At 39.9% G+C, this 23,545-nt stretch overlaps 8 protein-coding genes across 9 annotated transcripts; 4 read left to right on the top strand and 4 right to left on the bottom strand.

Annotated features, from left to right (window-relative positions):
• Window positions 1-61: 61 nt before the first annotated feature.
• Window positions 62-1,473, bottom strand: LOC108111438 (putative nuclease HARBI1). Its single transcript, XM_017220909.2, has 3 exons — window positions 1,133-1,473; window positions 324-1,020; window positions 62-253 (listed from the first exon to the last, which is right to left on the bottom strand). The coding sequence occupies exons 1-3, from the start codon at window positions 1,451-1,453 to the stop codon at window positions 132-134; spliced, it is 1,140 nt and encodes a 379-aa protein (XP_017076398.2). The 5' UTR covers window positions 1,454-1,473; the 3' UTR covers window positions 62-131.
• A 488-nt stretch (window positions 1,474-1,961) lies between these two features.
• LOC108112006 (protein piwi) lies at window positions 1,962-5,774 on the top strand. The gene is made up of 8 exons (XM_017221745.2): window positions 1,962-2,148; window positions 2,691-3,329; window positions 3,382-3,702; window positions 3,766-3,920; window positions 4,142-4,342; window positions 4,395-4,586; window positions 4,667-4,777; window positions 4,880-5,774. The coding sequence occupies exons 1-8, from the start codon at window positions 2,065-2,067 to the stop codon at window positions 5,760-5,762; spliced, it is 2,586 nt and encodes an 861-aa protein (XP_017077234.2). The 5' UTR covers window positions 1,962-2,064; the 3' UTR covers window positions 5,763-5,774.
• A 308-nt stretch (window positions 5,775-6,082) lies between these two features.
• On the bottom strand, window positions 6,083-11,573 carry LOC108112015 (wiskott-Aldrich syndrome protein family member 2). Of its 2 annotated transcripts, XM_017221757.2 has the most exons (7): window positions 11,365-11,573; window positions 9,675-10,483; window positions 9,406-9,507; window positions 8,705-8,785; window positions 7,299-7,975; window positions 6,995-7,241; window positions 6,083-6,911 (listed from the first exon to the last, which is right to left on the bottom strand). In XM_017221757.2, exons 2-7 carry the CDS (start codon window positions 10,417-10,419, stop codon window positions 6,733-6,735), a joined length of 2,031 nt encoding a protein of 676 aa, XP_017077246.2. In that variant the 5' UTR covers window positions 10,420-10,483; window positions 11,365-11,573; the 3' UTR covers window positions 6,083-6,732. The 2 variants fall into 2 exon arrangements, with proteins under 2 accessions (XP_017077246.2, XP_041675227.1); XM_041819293.1 differs by lacking the exon at window positions 11,365-11,573 and adding an exon at window positions 11,173-11,191 and having other exon boundaries at window positions 6,083-7,241.
• Window positions 11,574-11,945: 372 nt separating this feature from the next.
• On the top strand, window positions 11,946-12,611 carry LOC108112035 (ATP synthase subunit g, mitochondrial). The gene is made up of 3 exons (XM_017221785.2): window positions 11,946-12,002; window positions 12,060-12,114; window positions 12,203-12,611. Exons 2-3 carry the CDS (start codon window positions 12,075-12,077, stop codon window positions 12,460-12,462), a joined length of 300 nt encoding a protein of 99 aa, XP_017077274.1. The 5' UTR covers window positions 11,946-12,002; window positions 12,060-12,074; the 3' UTR covers window positions 12,463-12,611.
• Window positions 12,612-13,155: 544 nt separating this feature from the next.
• Window positions 13,156-15,006, top strand: LOC108112441 (DET1 homolog). Its single transcript, XM_017222290.2, has 2 exons — window positions 13,156-14,232; window positions 14,289-15,006. Exons 1-2 carry the CDS (start codon window positions 13,270-13,272, stop codon window positions 14,961-14,963), a joined length of 1,638 nt encoding a protein of 545 aa, XP_017077779.1. The 5' UTR covers window positions 13,156-13,269; the 3' UTR covers window positions 14,964-15,006.
• A 98-nt stretch (window positions 15,007-15,104) lies between these two features.
• On the bottom strand, window positions 15,105-15,912 carry LOC108112451 (proline-rich proteoglycan 2). Its single transcript, XM_017222301.2, is given in 1 exon segment — window positions 15,105-15,912. A coding segment is annotated over 1 exon segment (702 nt). The 3' UTR covers window positions 15,105-15,210.
• A 683-nt stretch (window positions 15,913-16,595) lies between these two features.
• On the bottom strand, window positions 16,596-18,011 carry LOC108112238 (vacuolar protein sorting-associated protein 72 homolog). Its single transcript, XM_017222063.2, has 4 exons — window positions 17,764-18,011; window positions 17,569-17,701; window positions 17,205-17,505; window positions 16,596-17,146 (listed from the first exon to the last, which is right to left on the bottom strand). Exons 1-4 carry the CDS (start codon window positions 17,895-17,897, stop codon window positions 16,659-16,661), a joined length of 1,056 nt encoding a protein of 351 aa, XP_017077552.1. The 5' UTR covers window positions 17,898-18,011; the 3' UTR covers window positions 16,596-16,658.
• Window positions 18,012-18,245: 234 nt separating this feature from the next.
• LOC108112215 (transmembrane protein 214-A) lies at window positions 18,246-23,213 on the top strand. Its single transcript, XM_017222035.2, is given in 9 exon segments — window positions 18,246-18,448; window positions 18,520-18,824; window positions 18,879-19,493; window positions 19,556-19,760; window positions 19,828-19,973; window positions 21,818-22,012; window positions 22,014-22,235; window positions 22,363-22,481; window positions 22,547-23,213. Coding segments are annotated over 9 exon segments (2,043 nt in total). The 5' UTR covers window positions 18,246-18,327; the 3' UTR covers window positions 22,662-23,213.
• The last annotated feature ends 332 nt before the right edge of the window (window positions 23,214-23,545 follow it).

A 23,545-nucleotide genomic window follows, 5' to 3' on the forward strand; every position in this document is an offset into this window, starting at 1 on the left:
GTTATTGACCTCAACTTGGGTCAAGGATATGGGCTAGCCTGAGCAATAATCGTTGTGTATATTAAAAATGTGTACATACAAAAATTACATATTTGTTTATTTTTATTACATATTGTACATAAGTATTGTATTTACTGGGCTGCAAAGTGGGTTTTAATAAATTGCCTTCTATTATTGTCTTCGCCAGATTTCGGTGCTCTTCCCATAGAATTGAAGAAAGTTGAATTGAATGGTGAGATGTTTTGTTCCGTATCTGAGGAAAATAAATTAAAATATGAATCAATACACGTACTAAAGAATCTGAAAAAGCCCCATTAGCTTACCAATACTGGGATCTGCCCAATCCATAGCCATGTTGTGCAGAATGGAAAGTGCCGTAATCGTTTGCTTGGCAGATCCGTGAGAGCCTTGTATTTTAGTGCCAAGGATACCAAACCGACTCACCAACAAATTTAGGCACTTTCTGGCCGAAGCATAAGTGATCGAGTGGGCGTGGTTGTACAGCTCCTCGGATTGGTTTCGTGGAAATCGAACTGGCGTGAACAGTGAAGAGGAACAACGGACCATTTCATTGCCGAGGAGAATACGACCACGAAACTCATTTTGTTCAAACCGTTCCTTTATTTTAGACATTCCGAACATCTCAGTATCGGTGAGCATTAAATGCTTTTCGATCAGTCGAATATCAAGGTCTCTTATTCTATGGGCCGCATCACAAACAATTTGAAGATGAAGTTCTTCTTCCTTTGTGAACGCAGGATATGGAACCTCCGCATCAAGGTCTTCCGTTGCAGAGTTTTCCGGTTGAAATCTTACAGTAGTCTGCAGTAAAGCTCCGATAACTTGAGGCATATTTGCCACTGCTTGAAACGAGCACATTATTCGCTCTTTTTCAGCAAGAGTAGCCGGCATTCTAATATAACGAGATGCCTTCGATGATAAAACTGAAGCCACCCGTCTTGTTATTTTCGCCAAAGTTCGTATACTAACGCCATGAGCAATTGCAGTTAGTTTTGGGTGCTAAAAGTACAAGTAAAATTTAGCGGGCAATTTTGAAACCGTTTGTTCTTCGCAACTTTGATGTACACACAAATCCACGAAGCTATAGCATACACACACAATTTTTATTTACCTCAGTTCCACCCCACAGTCGAATTGCGGACAAGATTTGTAGATCTATTGGAACTTGCTCTCTTTTCAATGGCTCAAAATATTCAATTTCTAGGTCATCACGCACGATTTCAATAATTCTGCGAAGATTTTCTTTCGTATACCGGTATTTTAGACGGAATTTATGCTCATTTAGATCAGTCAATGGGTTAAATCGCGGACGTAACTTCTTCATATGCCTTGCCTGTATTCGACCATTGATTTTTGGATTGAGAAAACTTTGAAAGTCCTTTAAATATTCAAAGTCTTTTAATGACCGCTCAAATATTTGTATGTCTTGCATTTTAACTTGTTTATACTTCAAATAGAGTGGTTGTTTAATTGGAATTTGAAAAATACTTAATGTATTGGAAACTCCGCAGCAGTATTTCTGGTATTTAGGGCTATAGCTACGATTTAACATCCTATATAGGGAATTAATTACATTTTATTATTATTATTATTATTGTTTGTATTTTAAAATGAAGACGTATATTTTAAAGACGACGTTTATTTTAAAATGAAGACGACCTTTAATATTTTTTATAATCAAGTTTAAATATAAAAATATATTTGTAGCTTTATTAGATTTATCAATACATATTTAATAAAGACGTTCTATGAGCTTTTAAAAGAAAGAGTTAAAATCAATAGGTGAAAAAAATTAATACTCTTCATAAATTAATATTTATTTATAAACTAAATAATTTTTAAAGTTTTATCGTGGATACCATAATAAGCTTTTGGCGGTATACAAATCGATGACTTCAAAAAACATCAATCAAATCGATATTTGGATAACCTCTATCAGCGCGTCATTTTTGAAGAAGCTAATTCATCGTTGATACATCTGTGGCATACGTGATATATATAATTTTTCTTGAGTTTATTATTCAAAGGCAACTAAAAAGAAAAATGTCCGATGATCAGAAACGTGGACGCAGGCGTCCACTTTATGATGAAGAACCCTCTACTTCCCGAGAAAATAGAGATGGGCCGGTATGTAGCTAATTGTTCCAACTAAAAAGTTTTAATATCAATGCACATATTGAAACTGTAAACTCGAATTCCGTTATTTCATATACATGTTCTTACATATATGTATGTAGAAAAAGTTTTCTTTATAAAATGTAAATGTATTTATTTATAAACAAAAATCCAAACGTTCCTACATATTTTGCCCCAAAAAGGAAATCAAAATGAAATAAGCAAATAAAAAGACATGTTTATGATCAACCAAATAAAAAAAAGCGAATATTTTTGTGAAAAACATTGTTAGTGTTTTCTGTAGACAAGGGTCTTTCCAAGCATAAATTCTACTGGATTTTTGCTGAGCCAGCGCTTTTTTTTTCAATGGCAGTCCATTATTTCTGCTTCTTTTTACATTCTATATGAAGTTTAATTTAAGACTTCTGCACCATCCTCGATTTTTTTCATTATTTTAAAAATCGCTATTGAAAATAAAATAAATAAAATTTTTAATCACGACTATTGCACTTTTTATTCATATTATTATTTTATTTTTCTTAATTGTTATATAGCACAGCAAAGTAGCCAGAAACTATTCATCGGATGGGTCAAGACCGGCTCCAAGGTCAGATCATCGAGGTAGTAGTGGAGCTCCCCATGATCGATATGCAGGGGCACATGACGAAGCTCCCAAACGAGAAGGAGCACCTGATGGAGCATCCAGAAAGGAATGTGGCCCACCAGAGCGTCGGCCGCGAGGCGATCGCTTTGATTTCGTGAATTCCCGTCCGGTTGAATTGGTATCCAAGAAGGGAACAGATGGAAAACTCATTACACTGCAAACTAACTATTTCCGACTTAATACCAAGCCGGAGTGGCGAATCGTCCATTACCATGTGGAGTTCGAGCCGAGCATCGAGAACCCCGCGTCCGTTATGGGGGTATTGTCGAATCATGTAAACATCCTGGGATCGGGCTATCTTTTCGATGGACTGCAGTTATTCACAACAAGAAAATTTGAGCAGGAATTAACCGTACTGAGTGGAAAGTCCAAGCTTGACATTGAATACAAAATATCGATAAAGTTTGTGGGCTTTATTTCGACTGCAGAGCCTCGTTTTTTGCAAGTGCTAAATCTTATTTTGCGCCGCTCGATGAAAGGCTTAAAGCTGGAACTAGTGGGTCGTAATCTCTTCGATCCCCGAGCTAAGGTGAATTCGTTTTGTAACTTTTTTCAATAACTGAAAGTATTTTGAATTTTAGATTGAAATAAGAGAGTTTCAAATGGAGCTTTGGCCGGGCTATGAAACATCGATCCGACAGCATGAAAAAGATATTCTTTTGGGCACTGAAATAACTCATAAAGTCATGCGCACTGAAACCGTCTACGACATAATGCGACGTTGTACTCAAAATCCGGCTCGTCACCAAGACGAAGTCCGTATGAATGTCTTGGATTTAATTGTGCTAACAGATTATAATAACAAAACTTACCGTATCAATGATATAGACTTTGGGCAAACTCCAAAGTCAACATTCAGTTGCAAAGGAAGGGATGTCAGTTTTGTTGAGTACTACCTCACCGTATGTTATCCTTATGCTAGAAACCCCAAGATCTTATTATTAACAAACTATTTTTTATTTTAGAAATATAATCTACGTATACGGGACCATGATCAGCCGTTGTTAATATCGAAAAATAGGGACAAGGCTCAGAAGACCAACGCTAGTGAGTTGGTGGTACTTATTCCGGAGCTTTGTCGAGTAACTGGGCTGACTGACAACATGCGGTCAAACTTCCAGTAAGATTTTCTGAAAACACATTTTTAAACCATTGCCTGCTTGCTCATTCAGTCTTTGCGCACACCACACTAAAAAGTTTTTTAAATTTCAATACATATGTTTTCTAGTTCAAGGCCCTATTTAATAGTATTAAATTAGACACAAAAATAATTCTACTTATACCTATGTCTTAACAATTTTAAAAAGAGATAAAATCTGATTCTAAAAACTTTCTTAACAGACTTATGAAGTCCATGAGTACTTACACACGAATGAATCCCAAGCAACGCATGGATCGACTGCGCTCTTTCAACCATCGATTGCAAAATACTCCTGAAAGTGTAAAAGTATTAAGAGACTGGCATATGGACCTGGATAGGAATATCACTGACGTAACAGGTCGCATAATTGATCAGCAGAAAATCGTGTTCCAGCATGCAAAGTCAGTCGATGGAAATATATATTAGATATAATTTTACTGAATAATATTTTAGGGTTCCAGCTGAGGAGAACGCTGATTGGACAAAGCACTTCAGGAACCAACAAATGCTGACCACTCCGAGCTCTGGCATCGACCGTTGGGCTGTCATCGCACCAGAAAGGAATGCTCATGAACTTAGGGTTTTGCTTGACAATTTGTTTAAGGTGGCTGGTGGAATGGGCCTAAGGATTGCAAGACCCCAAGAGTAAGCTTTTTAACACGCGCCTATTTATTTATACTTATATAAATATTTCTGAGTGTTTTTGCCTTAACTACTATCTTCAGGTTCAAAATTTATGACGATCGCACTGCAACCTATGTGCGAGCTATTGATGATAGTGCTCGCACGGATCCGAAACTAATTTTGTGCCTTGTCCCCAATAACAACGTTGAAAGGTATTTAATTGTTTTCGACTTTTGGTTGATTATTAAATATAAACTAAAATAATGCAAATACGATAAAAAAAAACAGACTGTAATAAGGCTTTACTATTTCAGGTACTCTTCAATTAAAAAGAGGGGATATATTGATAGAGCTGTGCCAACTCAAGTTGTGACGTCTAAAACGGCGAGGAATCGTGGCCTTATGAGTATTGCCACCAAAATAGCAATTCAATTGAATTGCAAATTGGGATATACTCCTTGGATGGTCGAGGTGCCATTGTCTGGGTTAATGACGATAGGCTTTAACATCGCGAAGAGCACCCGGGATCGCAAGAGGGCCTACGGGGCATTGGTGGCGTCCATGGATCTTCAGCAAAACGCCACGTACTTCAGCACTGTTTCGGAGTGCAGTGCCTTTGATGTGCTTGCCAACACGCTTTGGCCCATGATAGCAAAAGCTCTGCGGCAATACCAGCGAGAGCATAAAAAATTGCCCACGCGAATTTTACTTTATCGAGATGGGGTAAGCTCAGGCTCTCTAAATCAGCTTTTTGAATATGAAGTAAAGGATATCGTCGAGAAGGTGCAAGCGGAATACAAGCGCGCCGGTGTCCCTCCAGCGCAAATGGCTTACATTGTGGTTACCAAAGCTATGAACACACGTTTCTTCCTTAACGGCCAAAACCCTCCACCTGGGACTATCGTTGATGACGTTATAACTCTTCCCGAGCGCTATGACTTCTATCTGGTCTCGCAGCAAGTTCGCCAGGGCACAGTTTCGCCAACCAGCTATAATGTCCTATACAGCACCATGGGAATTAGCCCAGATAAAATGCAGAAGTTGACCTACAAGATGTGCCATTTGTACTATAATTGGTCAGGCACCACACGTGTGCCCGCCGTTTGCCAGTATGCTAAAAAGCTTGCTACCCTTGTCGGTACAAACTTACATTCCATTCCGCAGAATGCACTTGAAAAGAAGTTTTATTATTTATAAATTTATACTACTTTTATACTTTATAAATTTTTTACTAACAGGGCAGTGAAAGAAACAATCCCAGCAAATTATTTTATATGAATATTCTCTTATTTTCCTTATGCGCCAAATGTGTTGGGTTTGGTTATATATATAGTTACATTAATTTGACTTCATCAACTCTTGGTATGTAATGCTTACCAAAGAAATACCTGAAACTTGAACTTAATACAACCAAAATATTCTTTAACAAAAAATTCGTTTCTTTTAATTTTGAGTATAATTACTTTATTTATATTATATATTATACTTTATATAAAGAAAAATTACATACATCCGTGTTCGCTTATTAAACCACACATCCATGGCTACTTAATTCGTGAAACATATTTAATTAATTATACAGGTATTTAACTTTCACAAGGATAATACAAATTCATAGCTTGTTGAGTATATTGAAATGCTACGGAGTTCGATATTTTACTGTATTTGTATTTACAAAATTCTAAATTTTCGATTTGTATAAATGTTTTTATATTAATCGTATCGATTACAAGTTGGGGTAGGATTGAGTTTAGTTATAATATCGATTATATATAATTTAATATCCAAACACCGACTACTATTATACAGAAGCCCCTGTCTATTTAGACCTTGACTCCCAAAGAAGCGAAAAAACAACCAATTGTATTCATCGCTTACTATGGATTGTCGTCTAGGCTTAAAATTCAAATGCGTTCCACTATAGCCATTACTTTTACGATAATTACTCGTTGGTGTATATACAATTCTATTAAACTTTTGATTTTAGATATATAATTAGGATTAGGTGTATATTGTATAAAGGGTGGTAGAAAAGCTTTGGTGCTTTTGTGTAATCCAATTGTGTACCACGCTTGGTTAAGACCATCGTATGGATTAATTCTCTTTGGAATTACTTTTTCTTTTTGTTTTTTAGAATTATATCGGGCTTTAACGAGTTAATCAGGGATCAAGCCGATGTCTCGTTAGGTTCCATCCAGCCCTCACTGTCGTCTTCGCTATCAGAATCTTCGGATTCTGATAATTCGATAGCTACACGTCTGGCCAAGATTGAAGCCACATCCAATGGCGCCGCATTGCGTTCAATTTCTTTCTGCTCCGATTTTTCAACCTTTCGAAGAGTAATACCTGAAAATAATAATTGATTTAAATGATATTTATGATATAAGGAAGAAAGCGATATTAAACCACCAAACGATAGTTCTACTCACCATCTCGAATGGCCTTCATTAAATCGTTGCGTGGGTCATGGAATGGAGGCAATGTCTTCTTAGGTGCGACAATGTGTGGCACACCATTCTGTTGGCCAGGCTGCAACTCGCCATTGGCCAATGATTTGGGCAGAATTTGGTGCGGCCGCAGGGTGTGCTGGTTGCCACTACCCATGCCTTCCTCTACAGGTGGTGGTGGAGGCGGCGGCGGTGGCGCGGCATTAGGGGGCGACATCTTAGGAGAGTGCTAATAGCGATAGCCATTAATGAAATCAAATCATCTTAATAAACATGTATTACAAACCTGATCTGGAACTGGCGGTGGAGGCGGCAAGTCGCTAAGGGAGTTCAGTTGGTTGCCCGCCATTCCGATGCTATGGAAAGTATTGCTCAGTTGCGTCATGACCATATCATTGGCATTCTGGATGCTGTTGGGAGTCATCTGTGGAGATCCAGCTCCCGACGAACTGTTTGCCCGGCCAAGCAGCTTAGCCGCCATGTGGCCGCTGTTAGCTCCGTTCATGGCAGACATAGGCGAAATGACGTCTGGAACTGGTGGAGGCGGTGGCAAGGCGTCTCGGCTAGTCGACATACTTCTACCCCGGGTCGGAGTATTGGCATTCGAGGCTGTGGGCGTGCCACCACCGCTGCCATTCGAGGGCGGAGCCGGTGGCGGCTGCGAGGGCCGGGGCTTGTTCCGAGACGGTGTGCCCGGTCCGTAGATGGGTTCCGGCGACATGACGCCTTGGCCTGTTTGACCGTACAGTGCATGCGACTGATACAGCCCGGCGTCATACATCTGCTGATGCTGCATGTGCATCTGCTGTTGGCCACCCATGCCGTTGCCAAAGGTGGCCGCATACTGATTGCCCATCTGGGGAGGAAGCTGTTCGTAGGTACCATCGATTTGCTCGGAGTGGTAGTTTCGGTTCAATTCGATCGAATTGGGACGAGGTTGACGAGTCTCGTAGACTCCCATATCTAGAAAAACGGATGGAAAATATTAGAGCTATTGACTACCGCCCACTGCAAGCATCGTTTTTACAGGACACACATCTCATTTAAAAACAAGCCAATTATTGTGTAATTACACTTGAGGAACAATTAGACATGTAATTACAAGCAATTTTAAGTTTCTGTGCAGGTGAGACTCTATCTCTCTGAACTCGAATACAAATTTTGATAAGTACAAACATCATACCGATTAACAGTCCTTTTTTTTAAGCTCGTTGCACAGAAAACAATTTAGAGAAACTATCATAGAATAAGATGTGGCGATAGTAAGGAATTAGTTAAGCTGCAGAGTGACATGTAGACATATGGAAATTGACTGAACTACAACAGAAAGATAGATAGGGATCCTAATCAAAAACTTTAACTCAATCTCAAATCGCGAGTATCAAATGAATTTAAACACTATGCAAAGCACATAGTAACCATAATGTGCAGACACATTACATAAATATTACAAGGTAAGAATGTCTAGTTGTACAGTGATTTCAGATAAAAATTCTGCACTCTGCATAAGCATGAAACTCATAAAATCATCGCGAATTCAATTAATAGTTTAAATAGAGTATTAGAGAACTCTCTGTACACACATAAGCTAATAAAAACAAAAGAGGTTGCTAGTAAGGTATAGGATAGAAGCGTGTGAAAGAACACTTTTAGTCTTTACTGAGCTTGCTTTATAGTGTGTGGATGTCTAACCTGCAATCGCAACGGCGGTTTGCTTGGTGACATTACTGTTTTTCTCCAAATGCGAAAGCATATTATAAGGCTTTATTGTATCTGTAAATGAAATGATTATGCGCGATTGATCCATTCAAAATTACAGAACTAATATTGTTAGGAAAAACAAAAGTTTTCATAAAAACCAACATGCAAATTAACTAAAGCTGCGAAAAAAAGTCTATTCAGGGTATGAAGTAGAAAGTTTCTTTGATTATTTACACCACTAACAGGAATTTTTAGAGACATTTCTTGGAGTATCCATCCATGTAAAAGTGAGAGAATAATTTTTGAGGTTTCATATTAATGAAAAACATATATTCTGACATAAAACTATCAATATATACCTTTTATATACCTTAATAAATTCTGCCCTATACCATAAAAATTTAAAAGAAAACTAAATTCGTTGTTTGATCTAAGACATATCCAAAAGTAAATCTTGTTTTTTTTTAGATAAAAGACTAAATTATGAGAACTCTTTCTTCCTGGATTATGATTATGTAGGTTAATTCTAATTAACAGCAAAATAATACGAATTAGTAATCCTCGGTAAGGGTTTGAGGCGTATCAAAATCTAGCGAGGTGTTGAGTGAAAAAGATGAATGATTGGCGGGAACATCTGTATCGTGGGATGCCAGCCGGGCGCAAATGAAAGCTACGTGGCCCCATCATCGTACCTACGTCTTCGATATTAGCGACAACTTGGTGGTGCGCATCGAGAGTGCTTAGCCGCAAATCGATGTCAGCCTCGCCCACAGTCTGTATTTTGACTAGCTGAACTACACGGGCAGACAGGACATTATTGATAATTAAAATATTCCATTCGATTGCAAGACAAGTGCAAATATTCAGTGCGTGAAACAAACGTTCCGATAACAGCCTATAAATTTGGTTCGCACTGAGTACTTGGCTCCTCCGGAGACCAGTCCCTTTGCCTTATACTTACTTCCATATCCGGCTTCTTCGTTGACCATAGAGTTTGGTGTCCGGTAGATGACGTTGTTGGGCATCAAAGTTTCGCCGTGCACCAGAGCACGTTGTCGCTGCTGTTCGCGCGTGTTGTGCGGCATCCTTATTTTGTTTTTCTGCTTTTTGTTTCCACGTCCGGCCGCACTGCCGGCTCCTCCTTCCTGCCGTGGTCTGTTTAGCTTCTTGCCCTTGTCGTGCATGACACGCTCGGTGTCCTTCAGCATCTCCTGGCGCCACAGCTCAAAGAAGTAATTGGGATCTGTATAAAACTTCAGTCCATCCTTGCCATCGTCTCTGTAAACGTTGAGCTTGTCTAGGGGCGGCGGCTTATCGCACTGGGCGTATGTGTCCATCATGGGGGCCGGCATGGTGGCGCGCGAAAAGATCTGTTGGTCGAATACCTTCGCCGACTTGAATGCCTTCTTGCGGGTGATATCCGTCAAAGGAACCTCCTCAACTGTGCTATCCAGCTGTGTCACCTTAATAGCCAGACGATCGATACGCGCCTGCAGCGAGTTGGCCCGATCACCGATATTTCCGACGTCTCGGGCCAATTCGCCGAATACATCCTCGGCATGTTTGGAGAGCGAGGAAAGCTGGCGAATAATATTCGTCAACGTTGTGTTGGTTACCGTCTCCAGTTCCACGGACTGCAGCTCATCCTGCTGGTAGACCGAGCGGGCAACGTGAACGGGTTCTATTGATCGTTTGGGCAGCGGCATGGTCGGGCGCAATAGACAATTATCTCCAACTTTGCACACCCGTGATTTATCGTGTCCTCATCGACTGAAATTTTAATTAATTTAAATTTAAATTGGGTTTAAGTAATCGAATTTGTGCAATGTTATTAGTTTTAGAAAATAACATTATTTTAATATTACACTGTTTTTATTTGGAAGGATTATTGAATGCATACTAAAGTGTAGGTGTATTTTACTTATTCTTTATATTTATTTTGGAAGTTGAATGTGTGATAAGGTCATTATTAATTAAAACAAGATGTAAAGCATTAAAACATTTAATTATTAAATGTTTTATTGAAAATAATAGCAGAAAAGTTAGTAGGCGGCTTAACAATGTGGTACCAGTGTCCTAAACGGTGGACTAAAGATTGTCCTAAAATCTTGGTATTTCATGAAATAGATTTAAAGTGATTTAAAACTTTTTTCCACAATCACTCAGTTGTTACTTCAATTATTTTGTGATATGCGCCGACTGGTGATGTCGATGTCTGGACCACACCCCACGGAAATAATACAATGTGGTGATAAGGGCGTAACGCCCGAATCACCCCCGAAAGATTCATTCGTAGGCACTTTCCGGTGAGATTAGTCGATAATGCGGCCCTTTTGGTGGCATTATCTGGGGGCTCCGACCTGAAGGCTTTACGTTGGCACCTATTCCATACGAATACGTATATCTTTGGTCTCCCACCAACGCAAATTAGACCGTCACGCACACACACACACACGCACCTAAGTTCGCTAAAGCAAATGTATGAATGTTTGTGCATTTTGGGGCGACTTTACGCGATTTTCGCACTGAAACATTTGCACCAGATCGAAACAATACACACATCTCTATCCATGGGCACTTTCTATTTGCAATTTTGAGCAGCTCGTGGTAAGTTTTAGTTTGATGCACTTCACACCTCTACGCACACTCACCGCCCGTCACACTTTTCGCTTCGCAGCAGGCACCACAACAAACATTAATCAGCCACTTCCGTTTCGGTGGTTCGGTGGCCAATTCGATTCAATGAAAACTCTAATTAGCCAATTTGGGGCTTGAAAAATGCAAATATTTGCTCGTTTTGTGGAAACTAAGATTTCCACACCTTTGCAGTGTGACCGACTCTTTGTAGTATGGAAATAGCGAAGGGCTCCATCACCCTGAGGAATACTAAACAAACATACCGCAAGTGGAAAAAGCTGATTTTTAAATTAATTCCGAGTTTACTCGCCAAAAAATATTCAATATTATTAAAGTGTTTTTTATATCCATTACTCGTTTTATATGATCGTAAAAATATTGCCCTTGAGTACGGTAAATACATAAACGTTCATTCAATTATTTGTTACATGTGTATCGAGGAACTTAAAATAAATATAGATATTTAATATTCCTTGGTATTTATTTAGGTTCCATATTTACTTTTATTCATTTTAAACATAGCTTTTTTTCCGCTATCAAATAAATATTATCTACTTTGGTATTTTATTTAGTATTTTCCCGCTAATCAATAAGTGTTTCAGCAACCCTGGTCTAGATCCATAACATCTCTGTTTCGTCGCACACTGAATAGGTAAGGTTTTCAACACATTTCGCAGATTCCCTCTTGTATAATTCCACTTGTTTGCAGAACCAAATTGATAAAATGGCGAGTTTGGCAACCAAGGGATCAGGACTTGTAAACAGTAAGTGTCGTGACTTGAAACTAAACGATTTTGTGGTCCATCTTCGGCGCCTACTAATCGCGAAATTATGTAATGATCATTTTTGCAGGGCTCCTTACTCAGGCGAGGCCCCAACTGGACGTGTTCCTGAAGTACGCCAAGGTGGAGCTGACGCCCCCGACACCCGCTGATATCCCAGCCATCCGCCAAGGACTCGGCAATATCATCAAGGGAGCCAAGACCGGTGCCTACAAGAACCTCACCGTTCGGGAGGCCTGGCTTAACACCCTGGTGACTGCCGAGGTCATCTTTTGGTTCTACATTGGCGAGTGCATCGGCAAACGCCACATTGTGGGCTACAATGTCTAAATTTACTATAGTCTCCGCTTGGAAGTCATTGGAATGGGAAACGTTATCTTAAAGCAGATGTGTAATATATTTGTATGTCTGCGAACATTTCGATTATGAATAAAGTGAAATAGTAACATAAAATTACGAAAATTTTCGAAAAACGAAAATGCACCAATGTTTTTAATCCTATTGAACACATATTCTCAGAAATGAATGCTCTAGATTGTGTAAACGCCAGAACTGGTTTAATAATTTATAAAGATTACGTGATCTAATTCTCTTTTTAACAAAAGTAATAAAATCAGTGATCAGCTTTTGTAATTAGTTTCAAATGTTTCTTTTTCAACAGCCCTCATTAAGTTAAATTACTTGCAAAATAAAACGGTTTTAAGGCAGTATTATTTTCCCCTTGGAAATCAAATTAAAGAATGTTTTTCGAAACATATTATCAATTATTTACGATATAAGCTGAATAATAAAAAAAATTCACATCAAATTAATTTTTTTTCGGTTTTTTTGCAAGAAGAGGTTTAGATTTAACAGACTTAACCCTTTCAAAAATCAATACTACTTTCTTGAAAAACAATATTCTTTTTGTTTTTTGAATATAAATTTAAAGGAAGAGTTTTTATCATTATTAAGTTATTACAAAATGGTTATTTTATTTAATGTTGAAACGCTTTAGTGGGAGTATATATGTCAGACAAGAGCAAGGCCACACTTAAATTTTTTGTTTTTAAGTTGCTATCAAAAAACCAACTGTTGAAGAAAGTGCAAAAAGGTTCCAGTTAGATAGTAAGTCACTGTAATTTAAAGGAATCCTCCATGATCTGCCAGGATGGCCTACGACGACGCCTCCAATCGCAGAACCTCGTGCACCTGTTGCAGAACCGCGAATCCGGATTCACCTGTCCAGGTAGCCAGCTGAGCAGGATGCCCCGGCTGGCATACGAACGCCCATTCTACAAGTGCATTACGCCCTGCCTGACCATTGATTCGGTTACAATTCCGCCAGTTTACCTGCGCAAGTTCACTCCAGATGGGAAAAAATTACTGGCCTTTTCGCATGATCAGCGCAGTCTGCACATCTTTCGCTACAGGGGATTTAGTTGTGCGGCTGTGGGAGAGCTGATTCGCCAGGCTGACGTAGGCAGTGCAGAATGCTTTAGCAGCCATGACAACATACTTAAGAGTACGATCTTCGAGCGCCTGTTTGCCACCAAGGAGGCAGTGAGCCTGCGTTTGTGCCAAAACGACTATGGCCTCTACTATTTACATCGAGAGTTCAGTGTGTTTCTGGAAGAGGGGAGATATGTCTTGCTGGCTGCCATGTCCGTGGTGCGGGGTGCTCTGCCCATCGACGACTATGTTCGGTATCCGGATCTATTCGACAAACTAGAAGCCTTCTCTTATGTTTTCTTCTTAGTGGACTTGGAACTCGGCGTAGTCACCGATAGACTCTTACTGCCTAACGACTCTATCGTGATTGCTCACAACCACGGCATTTCAGTCTTTGGCTCCAAGGTGGCAATAATGTCGAGGCTACATCAGTGTATTTATGTTTATTGCGTGTCAGAGGGAAAATTTCACAAGCAGGAGACGATAGGTCCACGGCCTCGGGACTTTATCGAAAAGGCTCCCACCAATTTTGAAAGCATAGATGCGACTACAGTTCTGCCCATTACACATATAAAACAGCGCGTTCTGAGCTTTCTTTACCGCCAAATTGATCCTGATAGCCCCAGTGCCACCGGCAAACGGAAGGAGTTTTACAAAAACTTTGAGTTTGTAAGTAATATTTTTATTTTTTATTTTTTATACGTAACTTACGTAACTTTTTGTAGGTGGAACATATGATTATGGAAAGAATGCAAATGGTGAACAAGGAACTCTTCCTGTTGCGATATGAAGAACGGCCAAAAGATAGCGACACCATGCCCACTACCCCAACACCCCGCCGCTTATATGTTTTTTACACAATATCTGCAGAAGAAGTTGTTGGCGTATACCCGGATTATTCAGTTGACCTGCTTCAAATCATACTGCAGTTCTACGATGAGATGAGCAATGTTCGATCGCTGCAAACTGGAGATGCACCTTCACTGCCTCTACATTTTTTCTTGAAGCAAAACTTCGGTGACGCCAACGAGTCGATTCCTGTGGTCCGGCAAGCGGCGTTGCGATTTAACCCTAGTGTACCTGTCAGCTCTCAGAGCCTATCGCCATCGCCCTACTTGAGATTCAACGAATTCAACTTTGACGATCGGCACGTCTCGCCGCTGGAGCGACCCAATCCCTGCTCCGCCGAACCTATTGTCTTCCAGGATCGGACCACGAAGTCAGTCAAGTTTAGACTGCATGCCACGGCGCGCAGGCATAATAATCTATCGGCACCGCGGGAACTCTGTGCCTTCATTTGGCATCCGTTCGAGCCACTAGTTCTCAGCATTCAAAAGTGTATGAACAGCTACGCCTACCATGTCCATCTGTACAATCACGGCACGATAGTGAAGCAATAAGGTCCGTAATATAAATGTATATTTATGTACATATATTAAGATACCCCTAATAATGCTTTCATTTATATAAAATTTGTGATATGTAATTTCGGGTTAAAAAAACGACTATTATTTTGAAGAAGACAATTGTTCGATTTTATTTTTTTTAGAATACAAATATTATTTAGTTAATTTCAAGTTGTATTGAATGTTGCCCTTGACCTGGAGACTCAAACCAATATTAAAAGTGTGATTTTGTTGTTCTGGACTATGTTGAGGTTGAGTGGTGACCATCCTCGTTGTACTCCTTGTTGACTTTAAGGGAGTGATTAATAACGCTTGAGCCACCTGGAGGATAGTTTGGCGAAGATCCTGTCCCCTGTGATGGTTGCTGTGGTTGTTGAGGTTGATTTGGCAGCGAGTTGGGGTTATGGCCTGGATTTTGCCCAGCTCCCGACTGGGGTGGATAAGCTCCTTGATTAGTGGTATTGGGAGGATACATATAAGGTGGCTGTTGCGGTGGCGGAGGTGGAGGTGGAAGCTGCATGTATGGATTGTAAGGCATTTGGGGATAGCCGCCCATCTGCTGTGGCGGATACTGCGCATATGGCGGTGGATATGGGTACGGGTAGTAAGGATACATCGGCGGCGAATAGCCAAACATCCCAGGATAGGCGGCATTATTGTACTTGTGCTCCGTGGTCTTGTACTTGTTCTTATGTTTGCTCTCCCCGCTGCTGCTGCTATCGCTGCTATCACTGTCCGCACGGACCACTCCGGCATACTGGCATACCAGCACGAAAAGGACTCCTGTCGCTGCCCAGTTTCTCATTATTTCTGTTAACCGCAAGACGTTCGTATAATATGAGCTCACGGGTTTGACTAAATCTTAGAAATTAAAATACATGGTCCGTTCAGACAATCCAAACAGCCAGCTCGTGCGTTGTTTTTGATAAGTAGACAAAAACATACAGACAAGGTTACGGCAGGGTCCACTAATCTGATTCCCTGTAAAAGTTCAAGACTTCGAAATTATTTTTTCGGAAACAAACATATTTTAACTTTTAGTGAAATCAGTAATAGCTTTTTTGACGAAATAAGCTAAACTTTTTTTCCTGAAAATAATCTATGTATATTTTCTTTAAGTGTCTAGATGATGCAAGAACTGGGAATAATTTACGTAGCTATTAGATTCGGAACAAGCGCATTTCCTCAAGATTTGTGTTATTTAATAGACAGAGGTGGTGTGCTTATCATTTAACAAAACAACACATACGAAAATCTTAATAGGGGACTACGAAGCTTTTAAAATTAAACCAAGTACATTTTTGAATTTAGCGTTAATCAAAACTAATAGATAAAAACGGAAAAAATATGTTCTCCATGAATTGGACTAGCAAGATAAGCTTAGGTAAACAGTATAATCATATTGTTAAGTCAATAAACCGGATGCTGCTTCTCGTCAATCAAAAACCCAGACTCGTGCGTTGATTATAAATAACTTTGAAAAGATTAGGTTTTGGGAAATACCATATATACTGATCCATGGTCACAAAAGTTGAAGAAATATATTCTGGCACATTCGAGGGTTGACATATAAGTAATTCTTGATTTATAAATTAAAAATATTAAATATTTTAAAAACTTGTAAACTGTTGTTGTTTTTTATTATTTATTTATTATATACCTTTTCAAACTTATTTATTACTAGCAGTTTTAGTTGAGTTCCTTTTTGCTGACAGCTGCTGAAGCCTTTAGCCGATTCTCCTTGACCAACTTTCGCCACTCCAACCACTTAGCCAACTCTGGCTGTTCACTGCCGCTTCCTTGCTGCTCTAGCTGCATGTAATATGCTTCACGAAGAATCTTAAAGGCCTGGATGCTGTAGTACGGCTGCTGGGTAACAGGATCGAAATAGCGGGCTGGCAACCTGGTGATCGGACAGATGCCATTACTGACTTTGGGTGCCGGCTTATGTTGAAAAATATTCTGGAACGCCTTGTCATTGAAATCGTTTTCGATAGTGACGAAAGTGCGCTCACACTTTCCAGTGTGATCTTTTAAGTCGTTTGGAATACTGGCTCCACGAGTGGGCTTTCGCATCGCCGGCATGGTCAGTGAATGGTACCTTATAGTGGGCCCAGTAAAGGTGCGCTTGGTGGGACGGGATTTCTTCTTTTCTAACTCCATTTTTTGGAACTTCTCTGCAAGGTTTCAAAAAATTTTAATATTGCTGAATCTTTGGATTTTTTGAATACCCACCAAGAGATTTAATGTTTTCCTCTTCGGTAATCTTAGCCTCCTCCAATAGTTCCTCCTGCGTTGGCATATAGTCCTCCACACGGACCTTCTTCTTTTTGCGCTTGCGGGCATCGTCCAACTCCTTGAGACGGATTTTGGTAGCCTGCGTCTTGATGGCCGTCGAAGTGCGTATGGACTTTCGGCCAGAATCAAGGACCGTAAAACGGGGGCGTACACGACGCTTAACCACTCCACCACCGCCTCGTTTTTTGTGCAAGGAGGGTACGACCTTTGCATCTTTCTTGACTGCTGGCTTGGTTTCCTATAGATAGTTTTATACATTTGAAAACTGTAACAAAAAAAGTAGTTCAAAAAAATTTGGCACCTTATAAGCCTTTGTGTTAACACCTCCACGTTTTCGCTTCTTGTCGGGAGCCTCTTCCTGATCGGAAATGGGCTCATCTTGCTCATCAATACTAAAGTCTGAGTCCACTACATCCTCTTCTTCGTCCTTTTGTCTGTGGAGAGGTTTTATAAAGGGTTTATGTGTTTTCTTTATTTATTTATTGGGAAAACTCACTCGTATTCCTTATCCTCTTCTTCGTCCTGGAATCCGCCATATGATGTTTTGTAAAAGTCGTCTTCCTCTTCTTCATTCAGCAAATGCGCTATTTTGTTGCCAGCATTGTTGCGCCGGGAACGTGAGGCAGCCATTTTTCTTTTGTTAAGATCTTAAAACTCTTTAAAAATGTCGATACTAATAAATTTGAAGATGTTTTGCTAAATTATGAATGTAAACAATCCGAGCAGTGTGCCCAAGGCGGGATAATTCGAAAAGGTTGAAAACTTTAATGAACGTTGCCTTTGAAAACAGGGCTAGATCATGTAATTAAAATAATTATTATGTTTTCAAGATTTTTATAGTTGCTTATACATGAATGTAGGCGTATTCAGCACTGTCAGGACTTGTAAATTAAAAATATAAGAACAGTTTTCCAAATCGCCTCAAATTATTTTTTTTGGTATTTCAGTCACTGGTACTCACGTTCCCACTAATTCGCCATCGGCTTGTTGCTTTTTGTTCTGCCGGTCGCCTGCATTTTCTCATTTAATTTATTTCCACTAATTAAAGACTGTACTCAACATGTCGGAACAATGGGAGGTGGTATCTAAGTCGCGCAAGCAAAAGAATCTCGACAAGAAGGTTATCGCGCACACGGAGCAGAAGAGAATTGCAGCCCAGATGCCGAAACTTGAGGAGCTGTGTAAGAACTTTGAATAGAGTACACTTTTTCTTGTAGATTACACTTGATAATGGGCCTTATCCACTCAATAGTGCCAACTCAGCGGTATCGTAATTTGTTCGGCTCCACCACAAACAACAATAACAAGTCCCATTCACCTGCAAAATCCAGTTCAAGTGCTTCGTCTTCCTCGAAAACCAATAAATCGCCAATTAAGAAGAATCCTGTGAAGAATGCCGGTACATCGAATCAGAGAAAGACCACGTCGTCGACGTCTGTGGCAAAACCAAAAACCCTGGAGCTGGCTCTTAGAAACATCACCAGGGATGATTTTGCTGCCCAACTAGAGCAAGTTAAGCTAAGTTGTCCTGGTTCTGAACTGCGCTGGCTAAGTCACGTAAGTCCATCAGTGCTTTTCAATTGACTCAGTTAGGTTATTGTTGTTCACCAGATTGCCCAGTACTTTAATGGCGCCCTATCCTACGATTGTGATCCCATATTTTCTGGCCGATCGGCTCAGTATCCCAGCAATTTGGCCAGTGCATCACTTAAGTATTCAGTTGTGGAGTTCCTGGGCAGCGTGGGTGAACAAAATTTGGAGTATTTTTTCTATTCTTTATTGGACAGCATGGCCACCGATCTAAATAACAATCAGACTGTGGCAGGTTATAAGCTAGTGTTGCAATTGATCGGTCAGAACTGGCCTAATATTTGCTCCAGAAACCTGGCCAAGACCGCATTGCTAAGGAACTCCTATCAGAACCGCAGCAACATTTGCCTGAGCATCCTTTGGGCGATTGGACAAGGCGGCTACCAATCGCTGAACGAGGGCGTCAGGGTGTGGCAGAACCTTATGCTGCCCAACTTGGAGCTTAAGCAATACACGAAATTTGTGGTGGAGTATATGGAACGGGCTCTGAGTGCGGCAGCTGCCAGGAAGACGGTGGATCCCCTGCAACTCAATCAGCAGGAGTTCTTTGCCACCTATAACGCATTGAATGCGCCATACAACAATCTGCCCAAGGACTGGCAGCAAAGTCTAAAGCGAAGTGCGCGTTTGTTGCTGGTATGCCCGGAGTGAACCGATTCGGTCGATAGATTTTATGACTCATTAGTATTCTTCCCTAGCAAAACTATATTGACAGTCCTGTGAAGCATGCCAATATATTCCTGACGCTCTTCCGCGAAATAACAGCAAACACCAAGCAGAATAACGAGATCGAAGGCTGTATTAGTTGCCTGCTTAGCAACGGTAGAGATGATTGCCTGAGAGTATGGCGCATGAACTATAAAAAACAACAGTTACCCAGTCTATTGCTATTAAAAGCCATAGGTAAGATCAAATCATGTTATATATTTATAAATCTTAGATATTGACTAATACATTAAAACTTTTTTAGATGACAATTGGACAACGTCTACCTATGAATTGGCTACATCACCGGTGTATCACACTTTTCTGCAAGATATAGAAAGTCTGAACGAAGAACTTCAGGCTAGCAAGCGAAAAGACGGCAACTTGGAAAATTTAAAAATTGTTTTGATGGTAAGTAAATTTAAAAAGTATCCTTTTTTTTTTTTTTTTTGAAAAATTTGTATTCTTCTATGAAATGAAAATGTTTAAAAAAAAGTTTAATGTTGAAATTTGGAACAGGGCTTATAGGTTCAAATTTTGCGCGCTTTTTATCACATTCCGAGCCACACTATTTTTTAGGCGTTCCACCGCCCTTCTTAGTTTTTGTAGTCTGGTCACACCGCTGTCGTGAAAGAAAAACGAAGGTATAAACTTGTTAAACTGTCAACCAAAAGTGAATAATTAATTGCATTCGGTGCTAAAAAGAATGATTTGGGCTACTTAGACTGCAGTATAGCTACGTAGGACCTCTTATCGGTTAAAAGTTCTTGTAATTAGCTAATAATGTAACGAAAGTTTAGAGAGGACGCTGCCAACGCGACGTCACTAAGAGAAAGAGACGGAAAGAGTTAGCCGGCGTTCGCATAAAATTTCTCTCCATTTCAACTGGTATTTTCAACGAGAGTGAGCAGAAATTAATGGTCCGCACCTTAATTATCGCGTTGTCGCTATTGTTGTTATTGCAGTGCAAAGTGCGTTTCAGTCGTATGTGTGCGTGTCATCATTAACGGTTGTGTATGCGTGCGCCCCTCTGGTAGCTTGTTGGTATTGGTGGAAGCTATAGCTGCATTTTTACCATAGCGTTGCCATGCGGGTTCCTGTTGCCGCTAAATTTCTCCGAGCAGACGTGTTGCTTTTGGAAAAGAGATTATGCCTGGGGCATCATAAACTCTAAATTATCAGGCAACATTCTTATCAGCAGACCCAATTTTTTTGGTTGATCTGATGCTTATTTGTGTTCTCTTATTGACTGATGTGTTCCAGCTGCGATTGGCCATCGGCTCCCCTCTCTGTCTTTACCCGATTGTGCGCACTTTCGTCTCCTCCCCACTCTCACTCTCATTGCACAGTGGTGCAGTTTCGCGCTCTCTTCTTAAAATCTTTCAACGTCACAACTGCGTGTCCCAAGGTCCGAATAAGAAAACTGGCCATCTCAATTTCGGCTGCTTCAACACGTGGCATGTTGTCCACTGCTGTGACCCTGATTCTCACTAGCCGTCTCAAGTGTTCTTCATCACCTTTCTTTCTTTCACTCCGAAAACACAAAAGAGACGGATTTAGAGGCCATAGTTCATTCAACTCTTCTAACACTACAAATAGTTAGAATCTATTGCTAGCGTAAATATAATACGATTTGATACGAATATTCCATACATTAAAAAGTATTTCATATTTTATATTTCATAAAATATTTTTGGTAGTTTAAATTTTTATAATGTTTTTAAATGGACATTGCCAATAGAGAGATTTTTGTTCAGAGAGTACTAAAACAAGTACGCAAATTGACTTGAAATGCTTAGGCTAGAATATAAATATTCACTCTGGGCATAGACGTTTGGTTATACGTTTTAAAAAATTTTAATTACCTCCAATCGAGGTTTTAGCTTATATTCACATCTTAGGTCATCGCGCTCCCATCCCGCAAAAGCATTTGCAAGCAATCTTTATCAAAAAAAGCTCGGTTTAAAAGCTCGAAAAGCCCTAGCATTCTTTTTAGCAAACACTTTTGCAATGATAAACATAATTATTAATTCATATACTTTTGTGAACAGCTGAGGAAATCTAGAAATACTCTTTGCTAATCGAAACTAAGTGAAATTAAATTAGAAAATGGCTCAGGTTAAACCGAAAAGTAACAAACAGGGCGGCAAACCAGCGCCGGCCGCCAAAAAGGTAAACACAAAGACTAAATACCATAAAATTAAGTTCCCATTGCTCCAAATACTTATTAATATTATTATTTTTCTACATTAAAGAGCGTCCAAGAGAAGAGCAGCGCTCAGCAGAAAAAGAACAAACAGAATGCTGCGGCACAGAAAAAGAAGTGCGGATGCTGCAAGTGGACCTTGGGCAGCATTTTCATTATCGCTCTGATTGCCGGAGCTCTGTACTATGACACCGAGGTTAACGGCAAGGGAGTATTCGAGAAATCGGCCTCCGGCAAGGTACTGAAAGAACGCCGGAGTGTTGCCGCATGTCCAGAAGACCTGGTACACGGTCATGAGCGCTGGAGCTCGGGGTTACAAGTGGGCGGAGGTGAATGTTCCACCTTACGCAGAACCAGCGATCAAGACCAGTGGAGACCTGTGGAAGCTGGCGAGAAACGCGGCCTGCAACGTTTTCCAGAACGGCAAGGAATACTTCGCAGTCAAGTGGCCCGTTGTTGCCAAATTCGTAAGTGTCTTGTGGTCGACGTGAAGATGAGGTCATATGACGTTTGAATATGCGCAAACCAGTTTTGAAATAGTCTCTGTATTACTTTCTGGCTCCTTTGTTAATACGCTTTCTATCTATTTTCTAGATTGACCAATACGTGCCCAATTTGTCTGGTAAGATCGAAGCCTTTGCCGCGGGCGTTAGCGATTTCGCCGTCAGCAGCTACGATAAGTCTGCCGCGCTTATCAAGGAAAAGGTGCTTGTGTAAGTTTGAATGGCTTTGATTTCTTTAAGAAAACCTCCCTTAAATTTTTGATGTATTAAATTAGTGGCCGTTTCTCGCCCGAGAACATCAATCAGGCGCTGAACCAGACGCGCATCGCCGCCCTGGAGTACTACAACCAGTTTCACAAAAAGGTCGACGCTTATGCCAAGCTCAAATGATTCTAAGCGTCAGGCACGCTTACCTCTCTAACAGCAACATCATCAGCAGCTGCAGCAGAAGGAAACACAAAACGCGTCATAGTAAATAGTGCAGGAAACCCCAACATTTCGCAATTAGTTAAAAAACCGGAAAATGTTCTACAGTCGAAACTCAAAAAGACATTCACATTCATCAACAACTTCTCGTCAGGTCTAATTAAGAAAAAGCAATACGAGCTAAACATTGTGGATGCCGCCGATAGTGTACACTAAACACCTAGTAAATTCAACCTCTATACTGATAAATTAGTTAAAAATCCGAAAAAAATTCTGTTGTACAACACTTGTTTAAACATTTTTCTCCCAGAAGAGAAAATTATATTTTTAAATTGAATTTTGTTTACAACGGCTTCAGAGTTTTGTAAAAAGTTATATTCTAAAAATTTTCGTAAATGTAATTATTTAAGAGCGTTTTTTATGGCGATGCGCGAAGTGTTAACGAAATGGTGTTAACAGAACTTAACAATTCCAGCTGCATTTTGAAGGCAAACAATAGATTCAAATATTTTTATACTTTTACTCATAGTTTTCTTGTGTGTGCATTTCTGTAGAGTTCCCAATTTTTGCATTAAGCGGGATCCTTTCGATTTGATTTTAAATCTCATTTGTATATTTAACGGAATACACGATTTTGCATTAATAAAATAAAATTGAAAGAAGTGAAGTACAGAATACAAATTGTGTTTATTATTATAGTAATTCTACACAGACGGTATGGTTATAATCGAAATATCAAATTGAATTTGGATAGACGGGCTAAGATGAATTTCGATATTTCCCTCCTTTCTGCCGAATTTCCTTAGGTACTAAAATTTACCCGAAGGTCAATTTTTAGAACGGAAAAG

The sequence above is a fragment of the Drosophila eugracilis genome, unplaced genomic scaffold (genome assembly GCF_018153835.1).
Source record: "Drosophila eugracilis isolate 14026-0451.02 unplaced genomic scaffold, ASM1815383v1 contig_534, whole genome shotgun sequence".
NCBI classification, from domain to species: Eukaryota; Metazoa; Arthropoda; class Insecta; order Diptera; family Drosophilidae; genus Drosophila; species Drosophila eugracilis.

Coding starts and splice junctions, on each gene's coding strand:
- LOC108111438 (XM_017220909.2), bottom strand. CDS start 1,453: ATGCAAGACATACAAATATTTGAGCGGTCATTAAAAGACTTTGAATAT. Junction 1,021..1,132: donor GACTGTGGGGTGGAACTGAG/GTAAATAAAAAT, acceptor TTGTACTTTTAG/CACCCAAAACTAACTGCAAT. Junction 254..323: donor TTGGGCAGATCCCAGTATTG/GTAAGCTAATGG, acceptor TATTTTCCTCAG/ATACGGAACAAAACATCTCA.
- LOC108112006 (XM_017221745.2), top strand. CDS start 2,065: ATGTCCGATGATCAGAAACGTGGACGCAGGCGTCCACTTTATGATGAA. Junction 3,703..3,765: donor TTGTTGAGTACTACCTCACC/GTATGTTATCCT, acceptor TTTTTATTTTAG/AAATATAATCTACGTATACG. Junction 4,778..4,879: donor CCCAATAACAACGTTGAAAG/GTATTTAATTGT, acceptor TTACTATTTCAG/GTACTCTTCAATTAAAAAGA.
- LOC108112015 (XM_017221757.2), bottom strand. CDS start 10,419: ATGCCGCTGCCCAAACGATCAATAGAACCCGTTCACGTTGCCCGCTCG. Junction 9,508..9,674: donor CGAAGAAGCCGGATATGGAA/GTAAGTATAAGG, acceptor CTGCCCGTGTAG/TTCAGCTAGTCAAAATACAG. Junction 7,976..8,704: donor AACCGCCGTTGCGATTGCAG/GTTAGACATCCA, acceptor CCGTTTTTCTAG/ATATGGGAGTCTACGAGACT.
- LOC108112035 (XM_017221785.2), top strand. CDS start 12,075: ATGGCGAGTTTGGCAACCAAGGGATCAGGACTTGTAAACA. Junction 12,115..12,202: donor GGGATCAGGACTTGTAAACA/GTAAGTGTCGTG, acceptor TCATTTTTGCAG/GGCTCCTTACTCAGGCGAGG.
- LOC108112441 (XM_017222290.2), top strand. CDS start 13,270: ATGATCTGCCAGGATGGCCTACGACGACGCCTCCAATCGCAGAACCTC. Junction 14,233..14,288: donor TTTACAAAAACTTTGAGTTT/GTAAGTAATATT, acceptor AACTTTTTGTAG/GTGGAACATATGATTATGGA.
- LOC108112238 (XM_017222063.2), bottom strand. CDS start 17,897: ATGGCTGCCTCACGTTCCCGGCGCAACAATGCTGGCAACAAAATAGCG. Junction 17,702..17,763: donor GAAGAGGATAAGGAATACGA/GTGAGTTTTCCC, acceptor ACCTCTCCACAG/ACAAAAGGACGAAGAAGAGG. Junction 17,147..17,204: donor GGAAAACATTAAATCTCTTG/GTGGGTATTCAA, acceptor GAAACCTTGCAG/AGAAGTTCCAAAAAATGGAG.